At 46.5% G+C, this 15200-nt stretch overlaps 1 protein-coding gene across 1 annotated transcript in view; it reads left to right on the forward strand.

Moving 5' to 3' along the window:
* Window positions 1-896: 896 nt before the first annotated feature.
* MREG (melanoregulin) overlaps window positions 897-15200 on the forward strand; it is a 39839-nt gene continuing 25535 nt past the window's right edge. The window contains exons 1-2 of the mRNA XM_039493518.1: window positions 897-1173; window positions 12110-12269. Coding sequence (XP_039349452.1) covers window positions 1088-1173; window positions 12110-12269 — 246 coding nt within the window. The 5' untranslated portion in view covers window positions 897-1087. The remainder of the gene's footprint in view (window positions 1174-12109; window positions 12270-15200) is intronic.

Here is a 15200-nt window from a genome sequence, read left to right on the forward strand (position 1 = left end):
CCATTCCCCTGTAAGGTAATCAAGTATTATCCCATTTTACTCAAGCAAATAAATTAAGGGCCCTTATCCTTATCCACATAAAACTCTTACTCACATGAGTAACACAATTCACTTCAGTGGGATTACTCAAATGAGCAAGACCCGGATCCTCAATGGGAGTTGGGCAGCTAAACTCCTTTGAGGATCCAGGCCAAAGTGCTCCCCAAATGTGAATGAGGGTTGTGTAAACCGGACCCTTCACTTGTGAGGAATCCAACCCCAGCCTCCTGAGTTTAAATCTTCCTGATTTGGGGGAAAGAGCGCTCCCTCTCTCCTGGCATAGCTAGATATGGTCAGGCTCAGTGACCCTATAAACACAGCGCTGCCGGGGTGCTCCAACGTGCTGCTCGGCGCCCTGTATGTTTTCAGGGAAGAGCGAGGCAGAGGTTTGATTCTTTTCATTATAAACCTTTTCTGCCGCTTTCCGCCTTCTCACCGGCTGTTTGTCCATTCTGTACCGGCCTCCATGGGGCTCCTTCGGGTGCTTAAATCTAGGGGCATCCTTAAGTGTCGGGCTGCACAGGGGCGGCACCACCTTCCCAGCCCTGGGCAGGGGGTGTCACTGCTCACATGTGCCAGGCTAAGCGGCGCGGCCTGATTTCCCCTGGCTCCGTCCTAGCTGGTTCCTCTCCTCCCGCTGGACCCGTTTACGGCTCAGCGAGACGGCGGCCACTGCCTGCCCCGGCTCGCTGCGGGGCTCCCCCTCAGCGTGCGCCCGGCTGGGACTGCGGGGCGGGGACAGACAGGGGCAGGGGGAGGGGCTGGGGTTTCCCGCTCTCGCAGGTGATGCAAGGAGCCGGCTGGATTTTCCCAGCCCGCGTACCCGCCCCACGGGCGAGCGGCTGGAGCTCCCCGGGGGGCGGAGGCGGCCCATGCGCAGCGGACCCGGGGAAGCCCGGGACCGGGCAGACGCGCTTGCCATGGTAGCGCGGCCAGGCGCTCGCCCAGCCTGCGCAGAGCGGCGCGGGGCCGGGAGGCCGCCCGGGGGCTGCGCGGGGCCGGAGGCCGCCTAGGGTCGCGCCGCGCGGAGCGGAGCGGCGGCGGCTCCATGGGGCTGCGGGACTGGCTGGGCGCGCTGTGCTGCTGCTGCTGCCCGGGGGATGCTGCGCGGGCAGAGAAGGAGCCGCTGGTCAGGTAAAGGCGCCCGGCCCCCGGGAGTGCGTGAGGGGTCCCCGGGCCCGCAGCCTGCCCCGAGCTTCGTGCCCAAAGCCGGCTCCGGAGCGGCGGGTCCGAGCCTCGGCTGGGGCTCGGTCCCTGGGCGCCTGCTCCGGCTCAGCAGGAGCTCGGTGGGTCGGGGCGGGGGGGTTGTTTAGGTCCTTGGCTGTTTACCTGAGTAAACGGCGGTGAAGGGACTTGGCTGATCTCTAGGACCAAGCTGTTCACAATACACCTAGCCCGTTCCCGAGCACTGGGGGGCTGATTTGTGTGTAAAGCGGAGGAATCTCATATTGGAAAGAGCAGGAAGTTTTTATCACTCTTGGGAATGACAATGTTTGGAAGCGTTTAGCTCCAGTATTCCCGTGGGTGGGGAAAGGACTGGAACACCACTGATAATCTTAACTCCGCAAACCCTACGGCTGATGAAGTGGGTTTTAGCCCACGAAAGCTTATGCCCAAATAAACTTGTTAGTCTCTGAGGTGCCACAACAAGGACTCCTTGTTGTTTTTGCTGCTACAGACTAACAGGGCTACTGCTCTGAAACCGGTTTACAAACTGATACTGGCATCATCCCTACCCCACCCCCGCCCACTGGCACGTGATATAATTTAGTATTTTTCTTACATCGGATAATTTTAATGGTGGTGAGTGGGAATTACCCAGGTTCATTTTATACCAACAACGATTGCTTAATAACGTTCTTAGAAATGTGAGTGAATGCAGATGCTTGAAGGTCTGATGTCCGTTTATTGTCACTGGAAATCTGGAATAAAAGCAGGTATCTGTATGTGCCCTACTTTAAACAGGAGCCCTATTAGGCAGAATTACTTAATTCTGTTAGAATTCCCAGAGGGGGTCAAGTAGTATATGGATAAGGGTGATCCAGTTGATATGATGTACTTGGATTTTCAGAAAGCTTTTGACAAGGCTCCTCCTCAAAGGCTCTTAAGAAAACTAAGCAGCCATGGGACAAGGGGGAAGCAGGGGCGGCTCCCGGCCCCAGCATGCCAAGTGCGTGCTTGGGGCGGCGTGCTGTGGGGGGCACTCTGCCGGTCGCTGGGAGGGTGGCAGGCAGGCAGGCCGCCTTCGCCGACATGCCTGCGGAGGGTCCACTGGTTCCACGGCTTCGGTGGAGCCGGGAGGTCCACCGGAGCCGCAGGACCGGCAGAGCACCCCCCATGGCATGCCGCCGTGCTTGGGGCAGCAAAATGTCTAGAGCCGCCCCTGGGGGGAAGGTCCTGTCATGGATCAATAACTGGTTAAAAGATGGGAAGAGTAGGAATAAATGGTCCATTTTCAGAATGAAGAGACGTGACAGAACTGTACCGGGACTTGTACGGTGCAATATATTCATTGATGATCTGGAAAAATCCATGGTGTTCCCACACCTTGAATACTGTGTCCAGTTTGATCACCCCATCTCAAAAAGGATATACTGAAAAAGGTTCAGAAAAGGGCAACACAAATGATCAAGGGTATGGAATGACTTCTGTATGAGGAGAGTCTAAAAATAATAAACCTGTTCAGTGTACACAAGAGACCGCCAAGGAGGGGATACGATAGAGGTCTATAAAGTCACATGTGGTGTGGAACAGAAGTGTTTTTACCATTTCACAAAAATGGTACAAAATATAAAAACCAAGGGCCACTTGATGAAATTAATAAGCAGCAGGTTTAATATGAACAAGAGGAAGTAGTTTTTCACACAAGTAACCTGTGGAACTCATTGCTGAGGGATGATGTAATGGCCAGAAATAGAACTGGATAAGTTCATGCAGGGTAGGTCCATCAGTGGCTATTAGCCAACATGGTCAGGAACACAACCCCATGCTCGAGGTGACCCTAAACCTCTGATTGCCAGAAGCTAGGAGTGGAAGACTGGGGTAGATCACTCCAGAAGTGCCCTGTTCTGTGCATTCCCCTTGAAGCTCTGGTAAGGGCCACTGTCAAAAATGGACAAGATGGACCATGCTCTGACCCAGTATGGCAGCTGTTATGCTCTAAATAGCCAGAGTATTAAGAGGGCATGTCATGAGTTTATTGGTCTCAATAAATGCAGTAGTGGTAACTAGAACTACGATGTAAAATTTCATATAAAAGGAGCTAGTCTCCTTTTGAAATGCCTATTCCTAGTCAGTAAAGCTATTCTTCCTAAAGAATAGAATCCCTATTTTTTAAAAAGGGACTCAGACTTTGTCTGAAGGGATTATGATCTTTCATTAATACAGTATCTTTAAAATTAAATGTCCTGAAACTGACTCAGACAGTATTTCCTGTCAACTGTTCTAAATATTCATGTTATGCAATCCATTTTATTAGTGGCTTCCCCAAGCATTAGTAATACAACCTGCTCTGCTCTTGTCAACTCTACCCAAGTGCTGCTTCTCTAGGAGCACCATTTGGTGTTTGAGTTTTAACACTGACATCCAGCTTTTGTCAGGTCAGGGAGTGACACCTCTTAAACAATAGGTTTAGACTGTAAAGGTTTGGTCAGTGGAGTAAATCATTGTTAACGTGGATTAATTCAGTTGATTGAACCCTTATGGTATTTGTTCATCCAACACCTGACACGTGCATTCCGGCCATTGTCTATGAATCTGTTAAATTTTAACTGGCAATATTGATAGACATGAGCAGTAAACAGCTCTTCTCTAGGTATTTACACTATTTTTTCCATAATACATATAGAATAGGAGAAGTGCTGGTATTACACGTAGGAAAGCTTGTATTATAGTTTGTATAGTGGTAACCACTAAATTTCAGCATCTGTCAGCACTACCCACGCGGGTGTTCAAGATGCTGGTGTTACCTCCCTATTCTAAAGGCCTCATCCTGTAATTCCTGTATGTCGAGCTTCTGTAGATTAGGGGATGAGCTGTGGTGTCAGTTACCATTGTGTGGTAAAGGCTAGCTTTATGGAGACTGCTGTATATGCTAGATCTAAAAATATTTTAATGCAGTATATTTAATTAAATGAATCTATATTTGTGTCTAAGGTAGATTCTATGGTGATGAACACATTAGAAATATCCATTTTATATACCATATTTGTGTCAATTTCTATTTAAAATCTTACACTAGGTAGGAGAGACAGAGACTTTGAAAAAAAGGTGGCTCCATTCTTGCCTTCATAAGATTTTCGTGCCAATGGCTGTACCCCTTGCATGTAAATACCCTGAGTCAGATTCTCTAGTTCACTAGAACCTTAAGGCCCCAATCCTACACAATATTTACTCATGTACTTTATGCACTGTGAGTAGCCCCACTGACTTCAGTGTGACTGATCACTATGTAGTTAAGCATGTGCATTAACGCCTGTGATCTTGTGCACCCATTATCCCATTGATGTCCAGGGGATTGTTCACACATACCAGTCAGCATAAAGCTGGCAGAATCTGGCCTTGCATTAATACGTGATACAAGAATTCTACAGCATTCCCTTGGTGAGCTTTATTTTCACACTCACTATACTAATCTCTGTGATATTTCCCCCCCCCCCCATTTCGTTTAAAAAAACCCAGACATTTTTTTTCAGTTTTATAAAAGTGTCAGAAGTATATTGCACCTTCAGTTTCTTCTGTTTTTCAAATGGCGCATGAATGACTTAAAATGCTTCAGGTCTTGTCTGAAAATGGCAAAAACAATTTTTTCCCTCAGTCTAAATTAGGATTTTGATCCTGCAAAGCACATGCACGACTTTGAGTGCTGTGAAGAGTCTCTTTGAAGTCCGTGCAAAGTGAAGTGTTTGAATAAAATTGTTCAGGATTGGGGCGCTTAAGGTACAACTCATGGTGACTGCTGTGACTGTGCATCGATGTCCATGTTAAGTACATGTGTAAGTCTCTGCAGGACCTGGGTTATGCTCTGTTTCTAGTGCCGTGTTACACACATGGACCCCTCTTTGCCACTGGGCTGGTGAGTAAGAACCCAGGGTTCTGGGCAGGTTGGTCAGACCACATTGATGCACACGCTGCTGTGGAATTGCCCCTCAGGTGCTCCATCTACTCCAGCTGTAGTCACACCTCATGGCTAGTGTAAACATAGGCAGTTTCTGCAGGCATATTTCAGAGGCTTATATAAACTATTCTGGGAAGGGAGAGGAGGCACTTCAGTCTCCAGGGCTGTCAAAGCTGCACCCAAGTGACCCGGAGGCACTTCAGCTGCAGAAGGCCCAGGCAGTCGGGCTCTCTGTGGATGAACTGTGCAAGTGCAGCAGGTCAGAAATCCTTGACCCACCCTGGAGCAGGGTGCAGAGTTGCAGACTGGTGATGGGAGTAGCAGTTGCTTGCAGCCCCTCTCCTTCCCACCCTCCTCCTAACATCACTTGGACTATTAGAGCCTGATCCAAAGCCCCCTATATGGGCAAAATCTTTCCACTAACTCTGGCTCTCCAGGTGTTTGCATATGCTAACGAATTCAATAGTCTTGCCCCTGCCACACATCTGTGTTCTCCTATGCACCCGTCTGCTCAGACCTAGTGCAGAGACCACCTCCCTAGAGGGGGAGAACCCCTCTATTTTTAATGAGCAAGTGCAGGACTTCACTGGCATCGACATCCCAAACTAAGGTGGGGAGCAATACGGATTTAACTGTCCTGAGCTCTTGCTTTTAATTACGCTACCTACCTAATACGCTACCTAAATAATACCTTGCTTTTAAATACGCTACCTAAATAATAACACAGATAGACGTTTAATCCTGACCTTGGTGCTCACAGCTACAGGAAATTCCCATTAATGTAATGAGAGTTAAGCACCTGCATGGAGAGAGGAATAGCCTCTTATTGTTTCATGGTCTTGCAAAGCCTTGTGAGTCTTCAGTCTGTGAGCTGATTGCATGGAACACCTTTCTTTAGTAACACATTACAGTGATGATCCTGTTAGTTAATGCTGGCTTTTCACAGGAAATCCTATAGAAGCACTATCCATCTGACCGCCACCTTGTATCATGAGTCTGTCTTTGCTATTTGTGTCACCACAACCCAGTAGCCGTTATTTGAAAGAGTTGCACTTTTGTTTAAACTGAGGACCTTGCAGCCATCTTTTTATTGTTTGGCATTTCAGCTCCTGTAACAGAGTTTTAAAAGATTATTCTGGCAGTTCTAATGCCCAGACAAGTGAGTTTTGAATGAAAATCATGAAAACTTCCCCAAGCCCAGGCTAAAGGGTTCCAACCAAATTAAAATAACGTATTACTCAGCTGGTGTTAAAGAGGGAGAGACTTGTTTCCCAATATAGTCAGGTCTCGCTCTAGACAATAGTGAAATCTAGCATGTCAGAGCTTTCAGTCTAAATGAATTGCCGAGCGTTTAATGTAACCTTTGTAAATGGCAGACTGTGATTAAAAATTATTTTGGTAGCCTCTTCCTTCAAACACAAATGCTTGGTAATCTGTCTCGCTCTGAAGGTGAGCTCTCTGGAAGGAGGGCCTTCTCAGGAGGCAGCTGAACAGAGAGAATTGAAGCTCTTAGTGTAGATAATATATTCTCAAATATTGAAAGCTCCTTGGAGCAGTGACCTATTTATGAAACACTAACTCTCAGCAATTGCTGGATAGAGGCCAGGCTGGGCAATGCACCAAATGCTCTCAACTCAGCTTCTGTACCTGGGAGGGTGTGGTGGTGGTGGTGATCTAGTGCTGGCTTTTCCCCATCTCTTCCTTCTAAATGTCACGTAGGAAGATGCATCACTATAGGAATAATCATTGTTGGGGTCTCTGCGAGTTATGTGGTGTCCCATGTGCTTTCAGGAGTGGGGAATGCATTAAATTTTTTGTGTTTTTTTAAGACCGGCATCTGGGATTGTCTTAGCATTTGGAACACAAGGTTTCCGAACCCACTAGGATGGGATCACCCTTGTATTCTTCTACAGGAGACAAAATGAGGACTAAATGCTGTGGAGGGATAAGTGGGAGCAATTCCACTGAAGGCAATAGGGTTGTGGCTGCTTTATTCCAGCAGTGAATCTCTTCCTATGGGAGACTTCGTAATGATACCTTGGAAGCTGAGAACCTGTCTGACCTGCATGGACACTTAAAACAACCCCTTTCGGCTCTAGCAGGCATTTGCCCAGCATCCCAACAATATCCCTCCTTGTACAGCTACATGGTGAGATGCTACTGCCCTCCACCCCAGAGGTGGCTGCATTTCAGTCACACTGTGTGGAGCACTTCCCGAGCTGGAGAAAAGCATTGCTGCTATAAACGTATGAATGACAAAATACTTGAGGTTCACATCTGACTTTGTTTCGACCTGACTAACTGAACTTTAAGCTCTACCCCTTCACCGCCGTGTCGCATAATTTTTCATCGATTCAGGGATCGATATATCGTCTCATCATATATGCGATATATCGCGATCCCTATCCTATCGATTCTCTCTCCACTCCACCACGCGGCGGGCGGTCGTCGATATGACGGACGGCGGATCGATCCCGCGCGCGTGAGGGGGTAAGTGATAAGATAAAGATATCCGACTTTCTCGTTATATCGCGTGGCTAGCTGTTGTTATATATTATATCGATTTTCCCCCTTAGTGTAGACCAGCCCTAAGTGACCGTGAGTTAGGTCTTGTACTTGTCTGAAGATGGTCCAAAAAGATGATTTTTTTTTTTTTTTTGTGGCATAGGGCAGTATGAACATGCAGAATTTCCTGAGTTGTTCATCTTACATCAGCCCAGTGAGTAAAACTTTGCTCATGCTTAAGATCAAATCAGGGTGTATAATTGAAATGCAGCTTGAAAACATATTAAAATGTAGCAAGCATGCTGATGTTATTTATGACACCTTGGTCCTGTTGAAATTTAAGAGCAAAACTCCAACTAATCTTAATGGGAGCAGGGTTGCACCTTATATGAAGTGTTTGGGATATAAAGTGATGAAGTCCAGAAAGATTTAATTTGGAAATGGCTTTACTGAACACATGCCAGCACTAGTCTAGAAATAATGGTGTTGTGCCATCCTTGCCTCTGAAGTTTCTTTCCTTGGCTTGTTTGTTAATTAGAGTTTTGCAAGAGATTAAGCAACAGGTAATACAAGGAAACACGGTTTCCTGGCCTAGTAGAAGCCTAAATAACCTTCCTGTATGGATATTTATGGTAAAGTATAAAAATGATTCTTCACAAGCTAGCGCTCCTGTAAGTATATTTTATAAGGGGCCTTATTCACAGGTAAAATGCCTAGAGGTTGTTAATGGCTGTACTGAATAAAAACAAATTAAAGCACTAAATTTAAGGGAGCAAATAGTATAAATATTAGGTCCAGTCAGCTTGTCCCTCACAAGAAGTGAGCAGATTTACTCCTCTTCTTTCAGAATCCCCATCTGATATTATCATTTCTTTAAATTTAAGGAGTAATTTGAAAATACCTACAAAAAAGATCCAGTCACCTTGATTAAGAAAACTGAATTAGTGTTAAACATCATAACGACCATCCAGCAGGATTACACAACCCTCGTTGGACAGCGCACACAAGTAAACTAAACAGTCCAATTGCCAGCCAGTAAATCAAAACAGAAAAGGTCTTTGTATCATTGTAGCACCAGGGGACCCCACCTACATGGGGACCCTACAGTGCTAGCCACTGAGCAATCACCTATAAAGAGATAGTCCCTGCTCCAAAGAGCTTGCAGTCTAAATAACACTGCCTTTGGTTGGCCTATCCCCATTTTACAGGTAGGGAACTGAGGCACAGAGACCAAACAACTTGCCCGGGATCATAGAGCAGGTCTGTGACAGAGCCAGGAGTGCAGCCCAGTCCTAGGCTAATGCTCCAAACACAAATCCATCCTCCCCTAATGCTACTGAGTACCCAGTGTCCTTACTGGTCAGGTACAGTATATTCAGGCATATGCTCTGCTGCCTTATCCAGGGTTTGTATTTATCTAGTGTCTTCAACACCCAGGCTTTGGGAGGTAACACTGTGTCCCTAGCCAGAATAAAGTACCATTGCATTCCAGTGACTTTCCCTCATCAGAGGAATGAAAGGAATGGAGACTCTGTTCTGCTGGCCCAGGATCTGTTAGAGGGGGTAGGAGAGGCATACTCTCCAAACCTGCCCCCTCCCAAACTATGGGTTCCTGTGGGGGAAGGGGCATTCCCCATAGTGTCACCCCATCTCTGGAAAGCTGGGGATTTTTCTAGCCTAAGTTAATTATGTCCCTTTCTGCATTAAGCTGAGCACTTTCTGTCCTTTCAAATCCAATCAGAAGACAGGTGATGAGGCCAAGGCCTCTCAGATCTTGAGCAAACTGTGTTACCATGAGGGATGAGGAAGGATCTAGGCCTCTCTGCAGATACTGCTGCTCTCCTTAAAGGCCCTGTGATCCCTTGGGGCGTTTCTCTTCCAGACTTGTGATGTCTGCTGGTTGAGACAATGACTCCCCTGCTTGTGCTGTGGACAAGCAAACTTCCTGCTGACGGCAGGGCTCCTTGGGAACTTTGAGTTTGGGCCTGTGGAATTATCAGAGTATCTCTTGTCTTTGATAGGCTTTTCTGGGAGAAGGGTGTAATTCGGCCCCTAGTCACTGCTATAATATATATGGAGCATGCAGGCCACGAATAACACTTGTGAGAAGTTAATTTCTTACACTGTGTGCCTAGATGTATGATCTTTTGTATGCACAATTGGAATTTGTTTGATTTGGGGGCTGAAATTTCCTGGCATTTAACAGGCGGAGTACTCTGTCTGTTTGCTAGTGTGAAAAGTATTGATGCCACTCCATCCTCCATGCCAAGCATTAGATGAAAGCAAGCAGTATAGGCAAGCATGCACTGCAAAGGGTGTGATGAGAGCAGGCACAACAAGATAAAAAAGCTCAAATGACACTATCCTCAGCATGTGCCTTTTGCATTTAAGTAGACTGCAGGAGCTACAATACCTGGAGACAATAGGAGTCAAGGATGGAAGGCCGGGCTTCTTGAATTCCCTTGTGTTTTGGCACTGGCATGAGGTCAAACGTGACGTAAACATAGATGTGGGTGTGTGTAAATGGTGGGTTCCACTAAATCTCCCTATAGTCCCAACCTACCATTGCATTTCTTAAGTAGCTAACTCGGAGCTCAAGTTTAGAAATGTACAGTCCTTCGATGATGTCAGGAGCTGGGTGGGGCAGGAGATCAGAGCCCCGTCTTTAAAGATGACAGGTTGGATCCTGGGCTGTGCTGTGACACAGAGTCCCATGGTGAAATCTACAAAGGGCGGGGACCCACCACGAGCCCTAAAAAGGAGGGGGAGCTGCTGACTGCTACCTAGGCTTGTTCTGCAAAGCTGCCAAGGGACTAAGTAGAGAGGGTCTTTTGTCCCCTGAGTCCCTTGCTCCTTTTCCCAGCGACAGCTGCAGGATTTACCAGCCCCTTCTGCACCACCAGTGGAAGTGGCAACAGCTGCCACAGCTGATTCCCTCTCCTGATTGATAGTTGTAAAACCTGCCATGGGTTATAGGCCTCCTGATATATTGGTGTCTTATCTGAAGGTGGCCTCTCTGACATCGGCCTGTCAAAGAACAAAGGCAGGTTAAGAGGCCCCTGAAATCTTTATGTTCATGCCATGGATTGAGTGGTTACATGGGAACTGGCAGCCAAGATAAAACACAAATGTGATGGTCATACTAAGAACTATACATCTAATCCCCTTAATGTCCTGGGCTTTGTAATGATCTGGGTGAGCAGAGAAATCTTAGGGACACTCATGGAAGCCATAGGCTCTGGAAGCCAGTAGCGAGCAGACTTAATTTCTGCCTCTTTTCTTCCATTAAATATATTCAGTGCTCCTGGCAAATGTGCTGGAGGCTTGAAATACGCAATAGCTAACACTTCAACTCTCCTGCCCCAGGGAGCGAATGGTTCAGCTAAGTGCAATTGCTGTAGCGTCAGATTCAGAGGATCTGACTGGGCACCAGAACAATGTTTACTTGTGATCAGTGGCTGGTGGGATTGAAGTGTCTGGACAAGGCTGTTAGTGGAGTAGTAGTGAATGGATTTTGTTTTGGAGGGGGAACCCTTTTTCCCATATAAGGATGAGATTAACTTTCCAAGCCAATGTAACAGGGAAACTGGGGTGTTGGAGGGAGGAAGGAAAGATAAATTGTATCTCAGTCCTTGACATTTCCCCCTATTTCTGATTTGGAAATAGAGAGCGAGCTTTGCAACACCCAGAACCGTTCTCTTCACCCCCTGTGTAAGTCTGCGACCCGGGGGACTTACGGTGCTGCTTTAAGAACTTATAAAAGGATGTTTAATCTGCTTTTGGGGTGCAGTAGGTTTGAGTAATTTCCCAAGATAAAGGGAGGCCCCCCAGTATTCCAGCAATCACTGCCAACTGGAGCAACAACGTGCATTGGAGCTGACTGCTGGCAAACTCAGTCAGCATACAGCTGACTTGAAAGTTCCAGACCTGTCACCAATGCACACCAGAACCGGTTGACTGGAAGAAGGCAGCTGTACCATTGCTGAATGGAATTAATGCTGTGGGAATGTAGGATAGTGTATTTAGAAGGATAAGTCCACTTTTCATGTTGTGCCTTTCCAAAGAAAGACATTCACCTGGGGCCTAGCAGTGGTGGTGTAGATGATGGTGGTAGCTATCAGGTGTTTGAATGACCTGTTTTATTGTGCAGAAGGAGGTTGGTTTGAAAGGTACCATGTGAATGCTTAAGATGAGTGGGTTTCCTGTCTCGTTCAGAGTACAGCACCTTTAACAGCGCAACACCACCAGTAATGCCTTGAGGGAGAGCCGTGAGTACTAGACTAAGTGCTAGCGCCAGGCTGGCACACCTGCTTTTCTGTTTTGGGGCAAAAATGTTATCAGCTGAGCCATACAGACACCACTTACTGAATACACCTGATAGGAGAGCTGCAGTCAAGTTCTATAAACTCAGTCACTGACAACTGCACCTCAATATTTTCCCCCTTTCAGTAATAAAAACCCTTATGCCTCATTTGGAGCCACCTTGGCGAGGGACGAGGAGAAGAACCTGTGGAGCACCCCTCACGACATGTCCCACACTGAAGCCGATGATGACAGGATACTGTATAATCTGATTGTTGTCAGGAACCAGCTGGAGAAAGATTCTGAGGTAAGGCTAAAGGACTGTTGTTCACGGATACAGAGTCATTGAATAAACACTTGCCACAATTACAAACCAGCCCCGAACTGCTGAACAGCCAAGAACAGATATCATCGCCAATCCTGGTGGTTGGTCATATTCGAGATAAACTTAACCAAATGGTAAGTCTGGTCATTCTCTGGGTACCTTTCAGGTCTGTATGGAGTGTTATTGCTATGGTAGCTTAGCTGAGTAGCAGTATAAAAGAAGAGGAGATTATATATGCTGATATGAAATATAGTTGAGGCAGAGCAGATGTTTCTCTTCCTTTAATGAAAGGAAGCGTCCAACGGACTACATCAAAGAGTTGCTGATGCTTGTATATCTAGATTGGGTTGGAGGTTGTGTGTACCATATAGTAAGTATTACTCTAGAGAAAGAGAATTCTACTTATTTTCCCCCTGTACTAAATTTGGTAAGAGGTGAAGTAGGGAAGCCTTTCTATTCCCTGGTCAAAGAGTGGTCTCTGCAATACGTTTCCTATACCAGCACCCACACTTAAGGCTCTTTCAGACATCTATTAAATTAAACCACTACATAGACCAAGTAACGTCTCTCTCTTGTCTATGCAGACATTCAGAGAGTCCCCGCCCCAAAGAGCTTACTATGTGTTTCTACAGTTTTTAGTACAGTGGGATCTCCATCGTGGCTGGGTCCTGTCGGAGAAAAACAGAGTTCTCACTTTCATGTTGGGTGCACCAAGTCAGATACTTTATTATCTCTAGCAATTGTGTGGAGCGAGAGAGCTAAACAGGTCTCTCTACAGGTAAACAATTACAGCAAGCATTTATACCTTTGTTACATACAATAATGAGCAACAGCTGCATTTTGTTTATACATAGGTCATCCTGATATCTTACTTTTCTCACCTCCATTTAGACTCTAGTCTACATTCCATGCTTATCTAACACAAGGTCGCAACACTTCTCACATGGTTCTTTCCCACTCGCCTCACACAATCCGCACTTCTACAAATCTCATGTTATTAGGGTTACAGCTAGCCTGACTCTTGCTCACATAAGGATCCCCTTCAAATCCCTGTCAGTTCTTGCTCTAGTTCCACAGTCCTCTAAGATGCTACTATGGGTAGGTCTACACTAGCGGTGTGGGTGAGGAAAGAGCTGTGATGCCAAATCTTAGCATCCGGGTCAACTGATTTGGGCTTGTGGGGCTCATGCTATAGGACTAGAAATAGCAGTGCAGATGTTCGGGCTCAGGCTGGAGACTTTCCCCCTCACTGGTCCCAAGTCCAAGTGTCTAAACTGCTGTTTCTAGCATAGGCGCCAACTTCCCCTCTTTCCCGTGAGTGCTCGACCCTCCCTCGGCCCCGCCCCCATCCCACCCCTTCCATAAGGCCCCACCCCAATTACCACCCCTTCCCCCAAGTCCCCACCCCAACTCCACCCCCTCCTGCTCCTATTCCAACCCCTTCCCCAAATCCCCACCCCTGCCCTGCCTCTTCTCCACCTCCTCCCCTGAGCATGCCACATTCCTGCTCCTTCCCCCCTCCCCCCGGAGCATACTAATGCTGCCAAACAGCTGTTCGGTGGCAGCCAGGCAGGAGGAGTGGGGATGCAGCGTGCTCAGGGGACGGGGAGGAGGTGGGGCAGGGGGTGAGGGGAGCTTGGTTGACGGTGGGTACAGAGCACCCACTAATTTTTCCCCATGGGTGCTCCAGCCCTGGAGCACCCATGGAGTCGGCACCTATGGTTTCTAGGCCTTAGCATGAGCCTGAGTCAGTTGACCCAGATGCTGAGATTCTCTGCTATGGAAATTCCCCCCTGCCCCCCCGCCCCCCAGTAGGCATATTCTATAATACTTTGTAGTTGTAGAAGCAGTGGGGGTTGAGTGGCTGTTCTGACCTCTGGATAAGACCCCTTTGACATAAGATGTGATCCCAACCTGAACTATGATTCTCCAGAGAGCAATACTTCGGGGTGGGGTCACAGGATTTAACTTCCTGCTTGATTATTCACATTGCCATTATTAGATGCTTCTATCCCTTATTTGCATATGTTGGCCTTTGCATGTTCAATGCTGCTTTCACTATTCCCTTCCCTCGTGTTACCACCACATCACAAACTTGACTTTTCCACAAGAATGTTCCTGTCCTCGTGCTGAACCTGAACTGCAGTAGCTTGTCAAATTAAATATTGTATAATCAGAATATGGTAATGATCAAGTACAGAAGAACTTGTGCAGCTGGTTAGGATAGTGGGGGGGGGAAATTGTCTTCATTATATCAACTATATTTTATAGGCCTGATTTATTTCCCCAATGGACTTTGTGTGTGTGACATCAGTGACCTGGGGCATGGATTGAAACAGGCTGTACAAAATATTCTTTTAAGATGAAATTGACACATCCCTTTTGGACAGCTATTACAACTGTGAAATGTTTGCAGTAAAACTTGAGAGCATATAATTTCATTCTGATCCCATGAAAATGCAGACTTTTTTAAAAATAAAATTGGGTCAATGTAATGATTTTTTCTTTTCTAGGAATTGGGACTGCTTTTAAGTGAAAATGAGCCAGGTTTTTTTTGTTTGTTTGTTTGAATGAATCCTCATACTTTTGACACTTAGTTGAAATGAGAGAATATAATTTTTGCCTGTATTGTCATTAAGTGGGCTTTTGGGGTTGTTAGTGTTAGCTGTTTTGTACTGCTGGAGGAAATTCATACTGGGGCTAAATTACAGGAAACAAAATTGCAACAAAATTCTCATGACTACACATGACCCTTATTGATATAGAAACAACAACTTCTCTAATGCTCTGAGGTTCATGACCACTTGTTTCTTAATTGAAACTAATGGGGAACTTTTCATTGACTTCGATGGGCCACAGTTCGGATCAGTCCCTAAATGATTGTTCGGGAATGTGGACACTTTAAGCTAATAT

Source organism: Mauremys reevesii, linkage group 11, assembly GCF_016161935.1.
Source record: "Mauremys reevesii isolate NIE-2019 linkage group 11, ASM1616193v1, whole genome shotgun sequence".
Lineage (NCBI taxonomy): Eukaryota > Metazoa > Chordata > Testudines > Geoemydidae > Mauremys > Mauremys reevesii.